This window comes from Lepisosteus oculatus, chromosome 4, assembly GCF_040954835.1.
Source record: "Lepisosteus oculatus isolate fLepOcu1 chromosome 4, fLepOcu1.hap2, whole genome shotgun sequence".
Lineage (NCBI taxonomy): Eukaryota > Metazoa > Chordata > Actinopteri > Semionotiformes > Lepisosteidae > Lepisosteus > Lepisosteus oculatus.
The window spans coordinates 2,093,057-2,113,026 of NC_090699.1; the positions used below are offsets into that span (position 1 = coordinate 2,093,057).

The following is a 19,970-nucleotide window of genomic DNA, read 5'->3' on the forward strand; positions in this document are numbered from 1 at the left end:
TTTGTTAGATGAAAAAATAATTTGGCTATATAATTAACTTCCTTATCTCCGGCGGTTGTTTTTTACTGATTGTGTCTTCTTCTCTTGTATTGGTTTCCCCTGCTCCAGTTGTAGTTGTGTGGGTCAATTCTTCCCACGTTTAATACAAAATTAACATGTTGCCGCAGCTCCTCCCCTTCCGCTTCTCGGGCACAGCTGTGGGGGCCCGGGAGCGCGCACGCCGCCGGCGCCCGGAAGCAGCGGAGGGGGGCGTGGTTTCCGGCCTGCGTGCGCGCCCCCGCCCGCGGCGCGCCGTGAGTTCTGGGATCGCGCCTGTCCGACATGTCGCAGCAGCGGGAGATCCGGCGCTTCGTGTCTCAGGAGCTCAGGCGCGCTGCCGACCTCAGGTACCGCCGGGCTCGGAGCGGCCGTGGGGCTGCAGGGGGGGGGCGGAGAGACGGGGGCAGCCTCCGGAAACCCACGCAGCACACGTGGGAGCCGGAAGCAGCTGAGCGCGAGGCAGCTTCACTGGCCGCGAGTTGTGGCGGGAAATTCCTGCAGGTGTTTGATTCACCCGCCGCAGGTGAACCGGAGCTTCTGTTAGTACTAATACTGCTACTGTACTATACTTACTACTGATACTGCTGCTGTACTACACTTACTGTCACTGTTACTACTGATACCGCTACCATACTACACTTACTGTCACTGTTACTACTGATACTGCTGCCGTACAACACTTACTGTCACTGTTACTACTGATACTGCTGCCATACTACACTTACTGTCACTGTTAGTACTAATACCGCTACCATACTACACTTACTGCTGCTGTTACTACTGATACTGCTGCCGTACAACACTTACTGTCACTGTTAGTACTAATACCGCTACCATACTACACTTACTGTCACTGTTACTACTGATACTGCTGCCATACAACACTTACTGTCACTGTTAGTACTAATACCGCTACCATACTACACTTACTGTCACTGTTACTACTAATACCGCTACCATACTACACTTACTGTCGCTGTTACTACTGATACTGCTGCTGTACTACACTTACTGTCACTGTTACTACTGATACCGCTACCATACTACACTTACTGTCACTGTTACTACTGATACTGCTGCCGTACAACACTTACTGTCACTGTTACTACTGATACTGCTGCCATACTACACTTACTGTCACTGTTAGTACTAATACCGCTACCATACTACACTTACTGCTGCTGTTACTACTGATACTGCTGCCGTACAACACTTACTGTCACTGTTAGTACTAATACCGCTACCATACTACACTTACTGTCACTGTTACTACTGATACTGCTGCTGTACTACACTTACTGTCACTGTTACTACTGATACTGCTGCCGTACAACACTTACTGTCACTGTTACTACTGATACTGCTGCCATACTACACTTACTGTCACTGTTAGTACTAATACCGCTACCATACTACACTTACTGTCGCTGTTACTACTGATACTGCTGCCGTACAACACTTACTGTCACTGTTAGTACTAATACCGCTACCATACTACACTTACTGTCACTGTTACTACTGATACTGCTGCTGTACTACACTTACTGTCACTGTTAGTACTAATACTGCTACTGTACTATACTTACTACTGATACTGCTGCTGTACTACACTTACTGTCACTGTTACTACTGATACTGCTGCTGTACTACACTTACTGTCACTGTTACTACTGATACCGCTACCATACTACACTTACTGTCGCTGTTACTACTGATACTGCTGCCGTACAACACTTACTGTCACTGTTAATACTAATACCGCTACCATACTACACTTACTGTCACTGTTACTACTGATACTGCTGCTGTACTACACTTACTGTCACTGTTAGTACTAATACTGCTACTGTACTATACTTACTACTGATACTGCTGCTGTACTACACTTACTGTCACTGTTACTACTGATACTGCTGCTGTACTACACTTACTGTCACTGTTACTACTGATACCGCTACCATACTACACTTACTGTCACTGTTACTACTGATACTGCTGCCATACTACACTTACTGTCACTGTTACTACTGATACTGCTGCCGTACAACACTTACTGTCGCTGTTACTACTGATACTGCTGCTGTACAACACTTACTGTCACTGTTACTACTGATACTGCTGCTGTACTACACTTACTGTCACTGTTAGTACTAATACTGCTACTGTACTATACTTACTACTGATACTGCTGCCGTACTACACTTACTGTCGCTGTTACTACTGATACTGCTGCCGTACAACACTTACTGTCGCTGTTAGTACTGATACTGCTGCTGTACTACACTTACTGTCACTGTTACTACTGATACCGCTACCATACTACACTTACTGTCACTGTTAGTACTAATACTGCTACTGTACTATACTTACTACTGATACTGCTGCTGTACTACACTTACTGTCGCTGTTAGTACTGATACTGCTGCCGTACAACACTTACTGTCACTGTTACTACTGATACCGCTACCATACTACACTTACTGTCGCTGTTAGTACTAATACTGCTGCCGTACTACACTTACTGTCGCTGTTACTACTGATACCGCTACCATACTACACTTACTGTCACTGTTACTACTGATACTGCTGCTGTACAACACTTACTGTCACTGTTAGTACTAATACTGCTGCTGTACTACACTTACTGTCACTGTTACTACTGATACTGCTGCTGTACAACACTTACTGTCACTGTTAGTACTAATACTGCTACTGTACTATACTTACAACTGATACTGCTGCTGTACTACACTTACTGTCACTGTTACTACTGATACTGCTGCTGTACTACACTTACTGTCACTGTTACTACTAATACCGCTACCATACTACACTTACTGTCGCTGTTAGTACTGATACTGCTGCCGTACTACACTTACTGTCGCTGTTACTACTGATACCGCTACCATACTACACTTACTGTCACTGTTACTACTGATACTGCTGCTGTACAACACTTACTGTCACTGTTAGTACTAATACTGCTGCTGTACTACACTTACTGTCACTGTTACTACTGATACTGCTGCTGTACAACACTTACTGTCACTGTTAGTACTAATACTGCTACTGTACTATACTTACAACTGATACTGCTGCTGTACTACACTTACTGTCACTGTTACTACTGATACTGCTGCTGTACTACACTTACTGTCACTGTTACTACTAATACCGCTACCATACTACACTTACTGTCGCTGTTAGTACTAATACTGCTGCCGTACAACACTTACTGTCACTGTTACTACTGATACCGCTACCATACTACACTTACTGTCGCTGTTAGTACTGATACTGCTGCCGTACTACACTTACTGTCGCTGTTAGTACTGATACTGCTGCCGTACAACACTTACTGTCACTGTTACTACTGATACCGCTACCATACTACACTTACTGTCGCTGTTAGTACTGATACTGCTGCCGTACTACACTTACTGTCGCTGTTACTACTGATACCGCTACCATACTACACTTACTGTCACTGTTACTACTGATACTGCTGCTGTACAACACTTACTGTCACTGTTAGTACTAATACTGCTGCTGTACTACACTTACTGTCACTGTTACTACTGATACTGCTGCTGTACAACACTTACTGTCACTGTTAGTACTAATACTGCTACTGTACTATACTTACAACTGATACTGCTGCTGTACTACACTTACTGTCACTGTTACTACTGATACTGCTGCTGTACTACACTTACTGTCACTGTTAGTACTAATACTGCTGCTGTACTACACTTACTGTCACTGTTACTACTGATACTGCTGCTGTACAACACTTACTGTCACTGTTAGTACTAATACTGCTACTGTACTATACTTACAACTGATACTGCTGCTGTACTACACTTACTGTCACTGTTACTACTGATACTGCTGCTGTACAACACTTACTGTCACTGTTAGTACTAATACTGCTACTGTACTATACTTACAACTGATACTGCTGCTGTACTACACTTACTGTCACTGTTACTACTGATACTGCTGCCGTACAACACTTACTGTCACTGTTAGTACTAATACTGCTACTGTACTATACTTACTACTGATACTGCTGCTGTACTACACTTACTGTCGCTGTTACTACTGATACCGCTACCATACTACACTTACTGTCACTGTTACTACTGATACTGCTGCTGTACAACACTTACTGTCACTGTTAGTACTAATACTGCTACTGTACTATACTTACAACTGATACTGCTGCTGTACTACACTTACTGTCACTGTTACTACTGATACTGCTGCCGTACAACACTTACTGTCACTGTTAGTACTAATACTGCTACTGTACTATACTTACAACTGATACTGCTGCTGTACTACACTTACTGTCACTGTTACTACTGATACTGCTGCCGTACAACACTTACTGTCACTGTTAGTACTAATACCGCTACCATACTACACTTACTGTCGCTGTTACTTCTAATACTGCTGCTGTACTACACTTACTGTCGCTGTTACTACTGATACTGCTGCCATACTACACTTACTGTCGCTGTTAGTTCTAATACTGCTGCTGTACTACACTTACTGTCACTGTCAGTACTAATACCGCTACCATACTACACTTACTGTCGCTGTTACTACTGATACTGCTGCCGTACAACACTTACTGTCACTGTTAGTACTAATACCGCTACCATACTACACTTACTGCTGCTGTTAGTACTGATACTGCTGCTGTACAACACTTACTGTCACTGTTAGTACTAATACCGCTACCATACTACACTTACTGTCGCTGTCACTACTGATACTGCTGCCGTACAACACTTACTGTCACTGTTAGTACTAATACCGCTACCATACTACACTTACTGTCACTGTTACTACTAATACCGCTACCATACTACACTTACTGTCACTGTTACTACTGATACTGCTGCCGTACAACACTTACTGTCACTGTTAGTACTAATACCGCTACCATACTACACTTACTGTCGCTGTTAGTACTGATACTGCTGCTGTACAACACTTACTGTCACTGTTAGTACTAATACTGCTACTGTACTATACTTACAACTGATACTGCTGCTGTACTACACTTACTGTCGCTGTTACTACTGATACTGCTGCCATACTACACTTACTGTCGCTGTTAGTTCTAATACTGCTGCTGTACTACACTTACTGTCACTGTCAGTACTAATACCGCTACCATACTACACTTACTGTCGCTGTTACTACTGATACTGCTGCCGTACAACACTTACTGTCACTGTTAGTACTAATACCGCTACCATACTACACTTACTGCTGCTGTTAGTACTGATACTGCTGCTGTACAACACTTACTGTCACTGTTAGTACTAATACCGCTACCATACTACACTTACTGCTGCTGTTAGTACTGATACTGCTGCTGTACAACACTTACTGTCACTGTTAGTACTAATACCGCTACCATACTACACTTACTGTCGCTGTCACTACTGATACTGCTGCCGTACAACACTTACTGTCACTGTTAGTACTAATACCGCTACCATACTACACTTACTGCTGCTGTTACTACTGATACTGCTGCTGTACAACACTTACTGTCACTGTTAGTACTAATACCGCTACCATACTACACTTACTGTCACTGTTACTACTAATACCGCTACCATACTACACTTACTGCTGCTGTCACTACTGATACTGCTGCCGTACAACACTTACTGTCACTGTTAGTACTAATACCGCTACCATACTACACTTACTGCTGCTGTTACTACTGATACTGCTGCTGTACAACACTTACTGTCACTGTTAGTACTAATACCGCTACCATACTACACTTACTGTCACTGTTACTACTAATACCGCTACCATACTACACTTACTGCTGCTGTTACTACTGATACTGCTGCCGTACAACACTTACTGTCACTGTTAGTACTAATACCGCTACCATACTACACTTACTGTCGCTGTTACTTCTAATACTGCTGCTGTACTACACTTACTGTCGCTGTTACTACTGATACCGCTGCCATACTACACTTACTGTCGCTGTTAGTTCTAATACTGCTGCCGTACTACACTTACTGTCACTGTCAGTACTAATACCGCTACCATACTACACTTACTGTCGCTGTTACTACTGATACTGCTGCCGTACAACACTTACTGTCACTGTTAGTACTAATACCGCTACCATACTACACTTACTGTCGCTGTTACTACTGATACCGCTACCATACTACACTTACTGTCGCTGTTACTACTAATACCGCTACCATACTACACTTACTGTCGCTGTTACTACTAATACCGCTACCATACTACACTTACTGTCACTGTTAGTACTAATACCGCTACCATACTACACTTACTGTCGCTGTTACTACTGATACTGCTGCTGTACTACACTTACTGTCACTGTTACTACTGATACTGCTGCCGTACAACACTTACTGTCACTGTTACTACTAATACCGCTACCATACTACACTTACTGCCGCTGTTACTACTGATACTGCTGCTGTACTACACTTACTGTCACTGTTACTACTGATACTGCTGCCGTACAACACTACCACAGTTACACCTACCATACTCTGCTGCTGATACTGCTGCTGTACTACACTTACTGTCACTGTTAGTACTAATACCGCTACCATACCTACACTTACACTAATACCGCTACCATACTACACTTACTGCTGCTGTTACTACTGATACCGCTACCATACTACACTTACTGTCGCTGTTAGTACTAATACTGCTGCTGTACTACACTTACTGTCGCTGTCACTACTGATACTGCTGCTGTACAACACTTACTGTCACTGTTACTACTGATACTGCTACCATACTACACTTACTGTCGCTGTTACTACTGATACTGCTGCCGTACAACACTTACTGTCACTGTTAGTACTAATACCGCTACCATACTACACTTACTGTCACTGTTACTACTAATACCGCTGCTGTACTACACTTACTGTCGCTGTTACTACTGATACTGCTGCTGTACAACACTTACTGTCACTGTTACTACTGATACTGCTACCATACTACACTTACTGTCACTGTTACTACTGATACTGCTGCCGTACAACACTTACTGTCACTGTTAGTACTAATACCGCTACCATACTACACTTACTGTCGCTGTTACTTCTAATACTGCTGCTGTACTACACTTACTGTCGCTGTTACTACTGATACCGCTGCCATACTACACTTACTGTCGCTGTTAGTTCTAATACTGCTGCCGTACTACACTTACTGTCACTGTCAGTACTAATACCGCTACCATACTACACTTACTGTCGCTGTTACTACTGATACTGCTGCCGTACAACACTTACTGTCACTGTTAGTACTAATACCGCTACCATACTACACTTACTGTCGCTGTTACTACTAATACCGCTACCATACTACACTTACTGTCGCTGTTACTACTAATACCGCTACCATACTACACTTACTGTCGCTGTTACTACTAATACCGCTACCATACTACACTTACTGTCACTGTTAGTACTAATACCGCTACCATACTACACTTACTGCTGCTGTTACTACTGATACTGCTGCTGTACAACACTTACTGTCACTGTTAGTACTAATACCGCTACCATACTACACTTACTGTCACTGTTACTACTAATACCGCTACCATACTACACTTACTGTCGCTGTTACTACTGATACTGCTGCTGTACTACACTTACTGTCACTGTTACTACTGATACTGCTGCCGTACAACACTTACTGTCACTGTTACTACTAATACCGCTACCATACTACACTTACTGCTGCTGTTACTACTGATACTGCTGCTGTACTACACTTACTGTCACTGTTAGTACTAATACCGCTACCATACTACACTTACTGCTGCTGTTACTACTGATACCGCTACCATACTACACTTACTGTCGCTGTTAGTACTAATACTGCTGCTGTACTACACTTACTGTCGCTGTCACTACTGATACTGCTGCTGTACAACACTTACTGTCACTGTTAGTACTAATACCGCTACCATACTACACTTACTGTCGCTGTTACTACTAATACCGCTACCGTACTACACTTACTGTCGCTGTTACTACTGATACTGCTGCTGTACTACACTTACTGTCGCTGTTACTACTGATACTGCTGCTGTACTACACTTACTGTCACTGTAACTACTGATACTGCTGCTGTACTACACTTACTGTCACTGTTACTACTGATACTGCTGCTGTACTACACTTACTGTCACTGTAACTACTGATACTGCTGCTGTACTACACTTACTGTCGCTGTCACTACTGATACTGCTGCCGTACAACACTTACTGTCACTGTTAGTACTAATACCGCTACCATACTACACTTACTGTCACTGTTACTACTGATACTGCTGCCGTACAACACTTACTGTCACTGTTAGTACTAATACCGCTACCATACTACACTTACTGTCGCTGTTACTACTGATACTGCTGCCGTACAACACTTACTGTCACTGTTAGTACTAATACCGCTACCATACTACACTTACTGCTGCTGTTACTACTGATACTGCTGCCGTACAACACTTACTGTCGCTGTTAGTACTAATACTGCTGCTGTACTACACTTACTGTCGCTGTCACTACTGATACTGCTGCTGTACAACACTTACTGTCCCTGTTAGTACTAATACTACTGTACTACACTTTGTCACTGTTACTACTCATACCGCTACTGTACTACACTTGCTGCTGCTGTCACTACTGACACTACAGTCCTGCTGTCGCTGCAGACAGCGGTCCGGTTCTGACCGGCCCTGTGTGTTTCTGTAGCAGCCTGACCCAGGCCATCGTGCGGGAGCGCTACCTGATACACTGCGGCCGAGATCAGCTCAGCCAGGAGGAGAGACAGCTGCTCAAGCGCGTCGTGGAGCAGGAGTTGGTGAAGATGCAGGTGAGATCGTGACGGCGTGTCTAATCGTACCTCTCTCCCTCTCCTGTACTGTCTCTCTCCCTCCCTCCCTCTCCTGTACTGTCTCTCTCTCTCCCTCCCTCTCCTGTACTGTCTCTCTCCCTCCCTCCCTCTCCTGTACTGTCTCTCTCCCTCCCTCCCTCTCCTGTACTGTCTCTCTCTCTCCCTCTCCTGTACTGTCTCTCTCTCTCCCTCTCCTGTACTGTCTCTCTCCCTCCCTCCCTCTCCTGTACTGTCTCTCTCCCTCCCTCCCTCTCCTGTACTGTCTCTCTCCCTCCCTCTCCTGTACTGTCTCTCTCCCTCCCTCCCTCTCCTGTACTGTCTCTCTCCCTCCCTCCCTCTCCTGTACTGTCTCTCTCTCTCCCTCCCTCTCCTGTACTGTCTCTCTCCCTCCCTCTCCTGTACTGTCTCTCTCCCTCCCTCCCTCTCCTGTACTGTCTCTCTCTCTCCCTCCCTCTCCTGTACTGTCTCTCTCTCTCCCTCCCTCTCCTGTACTGTCTCTCTCCCTCCCTCTCCTGTACTGTCTCTCTCCCTCCCTCCCTCTCCTGTACTGTCTCTCTCCCTCCCTCTCCTGTACTGTCTCTCTCCCTCCCTCCCTCTCCTGTACTGTCTCTCTCCCTCCCTCTCCTGTACTGTCTCTCTCCCTCCCTCCCTCTCCTATACTGTCTCTCTCTCTCCCTCCCTCTCCTGTACTGTCTCTCTCCCTCCCTCCCTCTCCTGTACTGTCTCTCTCTCTCCCTCCCTCTCCTGTACTCTCTCTCTCTCTCCCTCCCTCTCCTGTACTCTCTCTCTCTCTCTCCCTCCCTCCAGCAGTGTGTGTGTGTCTCTCTCAGGACCAGTACTCCAGCAGTGTGTGTGTCTCTCTCTCAGGACCAGTACTCCAGCAGTGTGTGTGTCTCTCTCAGGACCAGTACTCCAGCAGTGTGTGTGTGTCTCTCTCTCAGGACCAGTACTCCAGCAGTGTGTGTGTGTGTCTCTCTCAGGACCAGTACTCCAGCAGTGTGTGTGTCTCTCTCTCAGGACCAGTACTCCAGCAGTGTGTGTGTGTCTCTCTCAGGACCAGTACTCCAGCAGTGTGTGTGTGTCTCTCTCAGGACCAGTACTCCAGCAGTGTGTGTGTGTCTCTCTCAGGACCAGTACTCCAGCAGTGTGTGTGTGTCTCTCTCTCAGGACCAGTACTCCAGCAGTGTGTGTGTCTCTCTCTCAGGACCAGTACTCCAGCAGTGTGTGTGTCTCTCTCTCAGGACCAGTACTCCAGCAGTGTGTGTGTCTCTCTCAGGACCAGTACTCCAACAGTGTGTGTGTCTCTCTCTCAGGACCAGTACTCCAGCAGTGTGTGTGTCTCTCTCTCAGGACCAGTACTCCAGCAGTGTGTGTGTGTCTCTCTCTCAGGACCAGTACTCCAGCAGTGTGTGTGTCTCTCTCTCAGGACCAGTACTCCAGCAGTGTGTGTGTCTCTCTCTCAGGACCAGTACTCCAGCAGTGTGTGTGTGTCTCTCTCTCAGGACCAGTACTCCAGCAGTGATGATGAGCCCCTTGTGAAGAAGTTGGGAGCCAAACGCAAGAGAGAGGAGGGTGAGGAAGAGGAGCAGAACAAGAGGCCTCGCAGGGTCCACTCTCACCCGGGTCAGTCTGCCTGTCTGTCAGCACACTGTCTGTCTGTCTGCCTGCCTGTCTGTCAGCACACTGTCTGTCTCTCTGCTGTCTCTCTCTCTGTCTCACAGTCTTCAGCACACTGTCTGTCTCTCTGTCTCACAGACTTCAGCACACTGTCTGTCTCTCTGTCTCACAGTCTTGAGCACACTGTCTGTCTGACAGTCTTCAGCACACTGTCTGACAGTCTTCAGCACACTGTCTGACAGTCTTCAGCACACTGTCTGTCTCTGCCTGTGTGTCTGACAGTCTTCAGCACACTGTCTGTCTCTGCCTGTGTGTCTGACGGTCTTCAGCACACTGTCTGTCTCTGCCTGTGTGTCTGACGGTCTTCAGCACACTGTCTGTCTCTGCCTGTGTGTCTGACAGTCTTCAGCACACTGTCTGTCTCTGCCTGTGTGTCTGACAGTCTTCAGCACACTGTCTGTCTCTCTGCCTGTGTGTCTGACAGTCTTCAGCACACTGTCTGTCTCTCTGCCTGTGTGTCTGACAGTCTTCAGCACACTGTCTGTCTCTCTGCCTGTGTGTCTGACAGTCTTCAGCACACTGTCTGTCTCTCTGCCTGTGTGTCTGACGGTCTTCAGCACACTGTCTGTCTCTCTGCCTGTGTGTCTGACAGTCTTCAGCACACTGTCTGTCTCTGCCTGTGTGTCTGACGGTCTTCAGCACACTGTCTGTCTCTCTGCCTGTGTGTCTGACGGTCTTCAGCACACTGTCTGTCTCTCTGCCTGTGTGTCTGACGGTCTTCAGCACACTGTCTGTCTCTCTGCCTGTGTGTCTGACAGTCTTCAGCACACTGTCTGTCTCTCTGCCTGTGTGTCTGACAGTCTTCAGCACACTGTCTGTCTCTCTGCCTGTGTGTCTGACGGTCTTCAGCACACTGTCTGTCTCTGCCTGTGTGTCTGACGGTCTTCAGCACACTGTCTGTCTCTGCCTGTGTGTCTGACGGTCTTCAGCACACTGTCTGTCTCTCTGCCTGTGTGTCTGACGGTCTTCAGCACACTGTCTGTCTCTGCCTGTGTGTCTGACGGTCTTCAGCACACTGTCTGTCTCTCTGCCTGTGTGTCTGACAGTCTTCAGCACACTGTCTGTCTCTCTGCCTGTCTGTCTTCCCGCCCTCATGCCTGGAGTCTCCCTGTCTGTGTGCAGAGTCTCCGGACTCTGGGATCGACCGAGCTGGGAAAGGAGACAGCGAGGGGGAGAGAGACTGTGACGAGGAAGAGGAGGAGGAGGATGGGGGACCTGCAGAGGCGGAGGAGAGCAGCCCGGAGAGAGAGGGGGACAGGGCGAGGAAGACCCAGGCAGCCCTGGACTCGGACAGCAAATCGGAGAGTGAGACAGAGACGGGGAAGAGCAGAGAGACAGGAAACACAGAGGCAGCAGCAGAGAAGAGTGAGGGAGAAGGTGAGAGTGAGAGAGAGAGGGGTTAATACAGTGAGCCTGTCTCTCAATAATAATAATACAGTGTGTGATCTCCTGTCCCAGCCTGAGGAACAGACAGTGAGCCCGTCTCTCAATAATAATAATACAGTGTGTGATCTCCTGTCCCAGCCTGAGGAACAGACAGTGAGCCTGTCTCTCAATAATAATAATACAGTGTGTGATCTCCTGTCCCAGCCTGAGGAACAGACAGTGAGCCCGTCTCTCAATAATAATAATACAGTGTGTGATCTCCTGTCCCAGCCTGAGGAACAGACAGTGAGCCTGTCTCTCAATAATAATAATACAGTGTGTGACCTCCTGTCCCAGCCTGAGGAACAGACAGTGAGCCTGTCTCTCAATAATAATAATACAGTGTGTGATCTCCTGTCCCAGCCTGAGGAACAGTGAGCCCGTCTCTCAATAATAATAATACAGTGTGTGATCTCCTGTCCCAGCCTGAGGAACAGACAGTGAGCCCGTCTCTCAATAATAATAATACAGGTGTGTGATCTCCTGTCCCAGCCTGAGGAACAGACAGTGAGCCTGTCTCTCAATAATAATAATACAGTGTGTGATCTCCTGTCCCAGCCTGAGGAACAGACAGTGAGCCCGTCTCTCAATAATAATAATACAGTGTGTGATCTCCTGTCCCAACCTGAGGAACAGACAGTGAGCCCGTCTCTCAATAATAATAATACAGTGTGTGACCTCCTGTCCCAGCCTGAGGAACAGACAGTGAGCCTGTCTCTCAATAATAATAATACAGTGTGTGATCTCCTGTCCCAGCCTGAGGAACAGACAGTGAGCCTGTCTCTCAATAATAATAATACAGTGTGTGATCTCCTGTCCCAGCCTGAGGAACAGACAGTGAGCCTGTCTCTCAATAATAATAATACAGTGTGTGACCTCCTGTCCCAGCCTGAGGAACAGACAGTGAGCCCGTCTCTCAATAATAATAATACAGTGTGTGATCTCCTGTCCCAGCCTGAGGAACAGACAGTGAGCCCGTCTCTCAATAATAATAATACAGTGTGTGATCTCCTGTCAGCCTGAGGAACAGACAGTGAGCCCGTCTCTCAATAATAATAATACAGTGTGTGATCTCCTGTCCCAGCCTGAGGAACAGACAGTGAGCCTGTCTCTCAATAATAATAATACAGTGTGTGATCTCCTGTCCCAGCCTGAGGAACAGACAGTGAGCCTGTCTCTCAATAATAATAATACAGTGTGTGATCTCCTGTCCCAGCTTGAGGAACAGACAGTGAGCCTGTCTCTCAATAATAATAATACAGTGTGTGATCTCCTGTCCCAGCCTGAGGAACAGACAGTGAGCCTGTCTCTCAATAATAATAATACAGTGTGTGATCTCCTGTCCCAGCCTGAGGAACAGTGAGCCTGTCTCTCAATAATAATAATACAGTGTGTGATCTCCTGTCCCAGCCTGAGGAACAGACAGTGAGCCCGTCTCTCAATAATAATAATACAGTGTGTGATCTCCTGTCCCAGCCTGAGGAACAGACAGTGAGCCTGTCTCTCAATAATAATAATACAGTGTGTGATCTCCTGTCCCAGCCTGAGGAACAGACAGTGAGCCCGTCTCTCAATAATAATAATACAGTGTGTGATCTCCTGTCCCAGCCTGAGGAACAGACAGTGAGCCTGTCTCTCGATAATAATAATACAGTGTGTGATCTCCTGTCCCAGCCTGAGGAACAGACAGTGAGCCCGTCTCTCAATAATAATAATACAGTGTGTGATCTCCTGTCCCAGCCTGAGGAACAGACAGTGAGCCTGTCTCTCAATAATAATAATACAGTGTGTGATCTCCTGTCCCAGCCTGAGGAACAGTGAGCCTGTCTCTCAATAATAATAATACAGTGTGTGATCTCCTGTCCCAGCCTGAGGAACAGACAGTGAGCCCGTCTCTCAATAATAATAATAATACAGTGTGTGATCTCCTGTCCCAGCCTGAGGAACAGACAGTGAGCCCGTCTCTCAATAATAATAATACAGTGTGTGATCTCCTGTCCCAGCCTGAGGAACAGACAGTGAGCCCGTCTCTCAATAATAATAATACAGTGTGTGATCTCCTGTCCCAGCCTGAGGAACAGACAGTGAGCCCGTCTCTCAATAATAATAATACAGTGTGTGATCTCCTGTCCCAGCCTGTGGAACAGACAGTGAGCCCGTCTCTCAATAATAATAATACAGTGTGTGATCTCCTGTCCCAGCCTGAGGAACAGTGAGCCCGTCTCTCAATAATAATAATACAGTGTGTGATCTCCTGTCCCAGCCTGAGGAACAGACAGTGAGCCTGTCTCTCAATAATAATAATACAGTGTGTGATCTCCTGTCCCAGCCTGAGGAACAGACAGTGAGCCCGTCTCTCAATAATAATAATACAGTGTGTGATCTCCTGTCCCAGCCTGAGGAACAGACAGTGAGCCTGTCTCTCAATAATAATAATACAGTGTGTGATCTCCTGTCCCAGCCTGTCTCTAATGTCTCTGTGTGTTGAGTGTTGTGTGGTGAGTGTGAGAGTCCTGTGGTGTGTCTGTAGATGTGCAGTGCAGCTGTGCTGTCAGGACAGCGGGTGGCGTTGAGTTTCAGGGGTCTCGCTGTCTGTGTGCCCAGAGCCCCAGCTCCAGCCCCAGGACGGCTCGGACTCGGACTCGGACTCTTCCTCCCGGCCCTCCCTGGACGACGATGAGGAGCGAGGGGGCAGGAGGACGGCGCAGGCGGGCAGCGGGCGAGCGAGGGACAGGGGGGTGAGCGTCCGGGGGTCCGCGATGACCTCGTGGGGTGATGCCATCTGAACTGGGGGGACAGAAGCAGGGAGAGAGATTTAGTTTAAGAGATTTGTGTTCTACATCTTCTAAATCCCTCTCTCCTCTCCTCTCTCTCCTCTCCCCTCACCCCTCCCTCTCTCCTCTCTCTTTCCCCCCCCTCTCTGTCCTCTCTCTCTTCTCTCCCCTCTCTCTCTCCTCTCTCCCCCTCTCTTCTCTCTCCCATCTCTTCTCTCCTCTCTCTCCCCCCTCTCTCTCTCTCTCTCCTTTCTCTCTCTCTCTCTCCTTTCTCTCCTCTCTCCTCTTTCCCCTCTCCCTCCTCTTTCCCCTCTCCCTCCTCTCTCCCCTCTCTCTCCTCTCTCTCCCCCTCTCTTCTCTCCCTCCTCTCTCCCCTCTCAATTCAATTCAATTCAAGGTGCTTTATTAGCAGGACCGATGGGTACAATCAGTGTTGCCAAAGCAAATAAAAGTATTTTGCTAATAATAATAATAATAATAATAATAATAATAATCTCTCTCTCCCAGACTGAGGAACACAAGTCCATCTCCCGGCTGAAGCGCTACATCGCCCTCTGTGGCGTGAGGCGGAACTACAAGCGATTGCTTGAGGGCTGCAAGTCTGTGAAGTCAAAGGTCAACGTACTGAGGCAGCAACTGGAAGATCTGGGTGTCAAAGGTCAGATACCCTGAGTGCAGTGTTAATGTACTGGAGTGTCCAGTCAGTGTGTGTGTATTAACCCCTCTCTCTCTCTCTCAGTGCAGTGTTAATGTACTGGAGTGTCCAGTCAGTGTGTCTGTATTAACCCCTCTCTTTCTCAGTGCAGTGTTAATGTACTGGAGTGTCCAGTCAGTGTGTCTGTATTAACCCCTCTCTCTCTCTCAGTGCAGTGTTAATGTACTGGAGTGTCCAGTCAGTGTGTCTGTATGAACCCCTCTCTCTCTCAGTGCAGTGTTCATGTACTGGAGTGTCCAGTCAGTGTGTGTGTATTAACCCCTCTCTCTCTCTCTCAGTGCAGTGTTCATGTACTGGAGTGTCCAGTCAGTGTGTGTGTATGAACCCCTCTCTTTCTCAGTGCAGTGTTAATGTACTGGAGTGTCCAGTCAGTGTGTGTGTATTAACCCCTCTCTCTCAGTGCAGTGTTAATGTACTGGAGTGTCCAGTCAGTGTGTGTGTATTAACCCCTCTCTCTCTCTCAGTGCAGTGTTAATGTACTGGAGTGTCCAGTCAGTGTGTCTGTATTAACCCCTCTCTCTCTCAGTGCAGTGTTAATGTACTGGAGTGTCCAGTCAGTGTGTGTGTATTAACCCCTCTCTCTCTCTCAGTGCAGTGTTAATGTACTGGAGTGTCCAGTCAGTGTGTCTGTATTAACCCCTCTCTCTCTCAGTGCAGTGTTAATGTACTGGAGTGTCCAGTCAGTGTGTGTGTATTAACCCCTCTCTCTCTCTCAGTGCAGTGTTAATGTACTGGAGTGTCCAGTCAGTGTGTCTGTATTAACCCCTCTCTCTCTCAGTGCAGTGTTAATGTACTGGAGTGTCCAGTCAGTGTGTGTGTATTAACCCCTCTCTCTCTCAGTGCAGTGTTAATGTACTGGAGTGTCCAGTCTGTGTGTCTGTATTAACCCCTCTCTCTCTCAGTGCAGTGTTAATGTACTGGAGTGTCCAGTCAGTGTGTCTGTATTAACCCCTCTCTCTCTCTCTCACTGCAGTGTTAATGTACTGGAGTGTCCAGTCAGTGTGTCTGTATTAACCCCTCTCTCTCTCTCTCTCTCAGTGCAGTGTTAATGTACTGGAGTGTCCAGTCAGTGTGTCTGTATTAACCCCCCTCTCTCTCTCAGTGCAGTGTTAATGTACTGGAGTGTCCAGTCAGTGTGTGTATGAACCCCTCTCTCTCTCAGTGCAGTGTTAATGTACTGGAGTGTCCAGTCAGTGTGTGTGTATTAACCCCTCTCTCTCAGTGCAGTGTTAATGTACTGGAGTGTCTGTCAGTGTGTGTGTATGAACCCCTCTCTCTCTCAGTGCAGTGTTAATGTACTGGAGTGTCTGTCAGTGTGTCTGTATGAACCCCCCTCTCTCTCTCAGTGCAGTGTTCATGTACTGGAGTGTCCAGTCAGTGTGTGTGTATTAACCCCTCTCTCTCAGTGCAGTGTTAATGTACTGGAGTGTCTGTCAGTGTGTCTGTATTAACCCCCCTCTCTCTCTCAGTGCAGTGTTCATGTACTGGAGTATCCAGTCAGTGTGTGTGTATGAACCCCTCTCTCTCTCAGTGTCTGTCAGTGTGTGTGTATGAACCCCTCTCTCTCTCAGTGTCTGTCAGTGTGTGTGTGTGAACCCCTCTCTCTCTCAGTGTCAGTCAGTGTGTGTGAACCCCTCTCTCTCCGTAGGGAACCCCAGTATTGAGAAGTGCAAGAGAGCTCGTGTGAGGAGAGAACGTGCCCAGGAGCTGGCCGAGCTGGACCTCAGTAACATCATCGAGACGCAGGGTACTGACCGGACCGCCAGCCGGACTGACTGAGACCCCCTCCTCGGCCCCCGTGGTGACGTGTCCCTCTGTGTTTCAGGGCGCCCCCGGCGGCGCGCAGCGAGCGCGTGGGACCCCTCTCCCTCGGGGTCGGACGCAGGCGGGGCGTTCAGGCGCAGCGTGGAGTCGGACTCGGACAGCGGGGGTCCGCGCCGCGGGGGGGCGCGTGGCCGAGCCACGGACTGGTCCAACCTGAGGGGGGTCATCAGCGACGACGCCGACAGCGACTGACCCCGGACACCCCACTCTCGACTGGACACCCCCTCTTCTGAGACACGCCCCCTGCCTCTGGACCGGACACCCCTCTTCTGAGACACGCCCCCTGCCTCAGGACCGGACACCCCCTCTTCTGAGACACGCCTCCTGCCTCTGGACCGGACACCCCCTCTTCTGAGACACGCCCCCTGCCTCAGGACACGCCCTCTTCTGAGACACGCCCCCTGCCTCAGGACACGCCCTCTTCTGAGACACGCCCCCTGCCTCAGGACACGCCCTCTTCTGAGACACACCCCCGCCACAGGACCAGACACCCCCTCTTCTGAGACACGCCCCCTGCCTCAGGACACCCCCTCTTCTGAGACACGCCTCCTGCCTCTGGACCGGACACCCCCTCTTCTGAGACACACCCCCGCCACAGGACCGGACACCCCCTCTTCTGAGACACGCCCCCTGCCTCAGGACACCCCCTCTTCTGAGACACGCCCCCTGCCTCAGGACTGGACACCCCCTCTTCTGAGACACGCCTCCTGCCTCTGGACCGGACACCCCCTCTTCTGAGACACGCCCCCTGCCTCTGGACTGGACACCCCCTCTTCTGAGACACGCCCCCTGTCTCAGGACACACCCTCTTCTGAGACACGCCCCCCGCCTCTGGACCGGACACCCCCTCTTCTGAGACACACCCCTGCCTCAGGACCGGACACCCCCTCTTCTGAGACACGCCCCCTGTCTCAGGACACGCCGTCTTCTGAGACACGCCCGCGGCCTCAGGACACTCCCCCTTCTGAGACACGCCTCCTGCCTCTGGATCGGACACGCCCCCTTTACCTGGACACGCCCCCTCCCCAAGCCAGCCAGTGGGGCTGTGGGGTGGGTAGGGTCTGGGCCAGGCTGCACAGTGGGGCTGTGGGGTCAGTGGGGTCAGGAGCTCTTTTCCCTTGTCTGTGTGTCAGCGTTGAGTTTAAGAGGTATTTTTATAAAGTCATTTTTCTGTGTGTATCTCCATGAATTTATTTCAAATAAAGATCTTTTTCAGTGGCTCTGTTTAACTTCAGGGTTATCACCCCTACTCTTACTGACAGTGTCCTGGGATCTGTACTGACCAGTGGACTGGACACCCCTACTCTTACTGACAGTGTCCTGGGATCTGTACTGACCAGCGGACTGGACACCCCTACTCTTACTGACAGTGTCCCGGGATCTGTACTGACCAGCGGACTGGACACCCCTACTCTTACTGACAGTGTCCTGGGATCTGTACTGACCAGCGGACTGGACACCCCTACTCTTACTGACAGTGTCCTGGGATCTGTACTGACCAGCGGACTGGACACCCCTACTCTTACTGACAGTGTCCTGGGATCTGTACTGACCAGTGGACTGGACACCCCTACTCTTACTGACAGTGTCCTGGGATCTGTACTGACCAGCGGACTGGACACCCCTACTCTTACTGACAGTGTCCTGGGATCTGTACTGACCAGCAGACTGGACACCCCTACTCTTACTGACGGTGTCCTGGGATCTGTACTGACCAGCGGACTGGACACCCCTACTCTTATTGACCAGTGGACTGGACACCCCTACTCTTACTGACAGTGTCCTGGGATCTGTACTGACCAGTGGACTGGACACCCCTACTCTTACTGACAGTGTCCTGGGATCTGTACTGACCAGCAGTCAGGACACCCCTACTCTTACTGACAGTGTCCTGGGATCTGTACTGACCAGCGGACTGGACACCCCTACTCTTACTGACAGTGTCCTGGGATCTGTACTGACCAGTGGACTGGACACCCCTACTCTTACTGACAGTGTCCTGGGATCTGTACTGACCAGCAGTCAGGACACCCCTACTCTTACTGACAGTGTCCTGGGATCTGTACTGACCAGTGGACTGGACACCCCTACTCTTACTGACAGTGTCCTGGGATCTGTACTGACCAGCGGACTGGACACCTCTACTCTTACTGACAGTGTCCTGGGATCTGTACTGACCAGCGGACTGGACACCCCTACTCTTACTGACGGTGTCCTGGGATCTGTACTGACCAGCAGTCAGGACACCCCTACTCTTACTGACAGTGTCCCGGGATCTGTACTGACCAGTGGACTGGACACCCCTACTCTTACTGACACTGTCCCGGGATCTGTACTGACCAGCGGACTGGACACCCCTACTCTTACTGACAGTGTCCCGGGATCTGTACTGACCAGCGGACTGGACACCCCTACTCTTACTGACGGTGTCCCGGGATCTGTACTGACCAGCGGACTGGACACCCCTACTCTTACTGACAGTGTCCTGGGATCTGTACTGACCAGCGGACTGGACACCCCTACTCTTACTGACGGTGTCCCGGGATCTGTACTGACCAGCGGACTGGA

At 48.9% G+C, this 19,970-nt stretch overlaps 1 protein-coding gene across 4 annotated transcripts; it reads left to right on the forward strand.

Moving 5' to 3' along the window:
* Positions 1-181: 181 nt before the first annotated feature.
* Positions 182-18,620, forward strand: hirip3 (HIRA interacting protein 3). Of its 4 annotated transcripts, none has more exons than XM_069188359.1 (8): positions 182-386; positions 8,849-8,966; positions 10,490-10,610; positions 11,787-12,041; positions 14,694-14,827; positions 15,371-15,521; positions 17,227-17,325; positions 17,404-18,620. In XM_069188359.1, exons 1-8 carry the CDS (start codon positions 322-324, stop codon positions 17,592-17,594), a joined length of 1,134 nt encoding a protein of 377 aa, XP_069044460.1. In that variant the 5' UTR covers positions 182-321; the 3' UTR covers positions 17,595-18,620. The 4 variants fall into 4 exon arrangements, with proteins under 4 accessions (XP_069044460.1, XP_069044459.1, XP_069044461.1 ...); XM_069188358.1 differs by having other exon boundaries at positions 188-386; positions 8,846-8,966; XM_069188360.1 differs by lacking the exon at positions 182-386 and adding an exon at positions 473-562 and having other exon boundaries at positions 8,846-8,966.
* Positions 18,621-19,970: the final 1,350 nt, after the last annotated feature.

What these genes read in the sequence shown, in the direction of transcription:
- hirip3 (XM_069188358.1), top strand. Translation starts at nt 322, where the DNA reads ATGTCGCAGCAGCGGGAGATCCGGCGCTTCGTGTCTCAGGAGCTCAGG. An exon ending in GGCGAGCGAGGGACAGGGGG is followed by an intron (nt 14,828 to 15,370) that starts GTGAGCGTCCGG and finishes TCTCTCTCCCAG; the next exon opens with ACTGAGGAACACAAGTCCAT. An exon ending in GGAAGATCTGGGTGTCAAAG is followed by an intron (nt 15,522 to 17,226) that starts GTCAGATACCCT and finishes CTCTCTCCGTAG; the next exon opens with GGAACCCCAGTATTGAGAAG.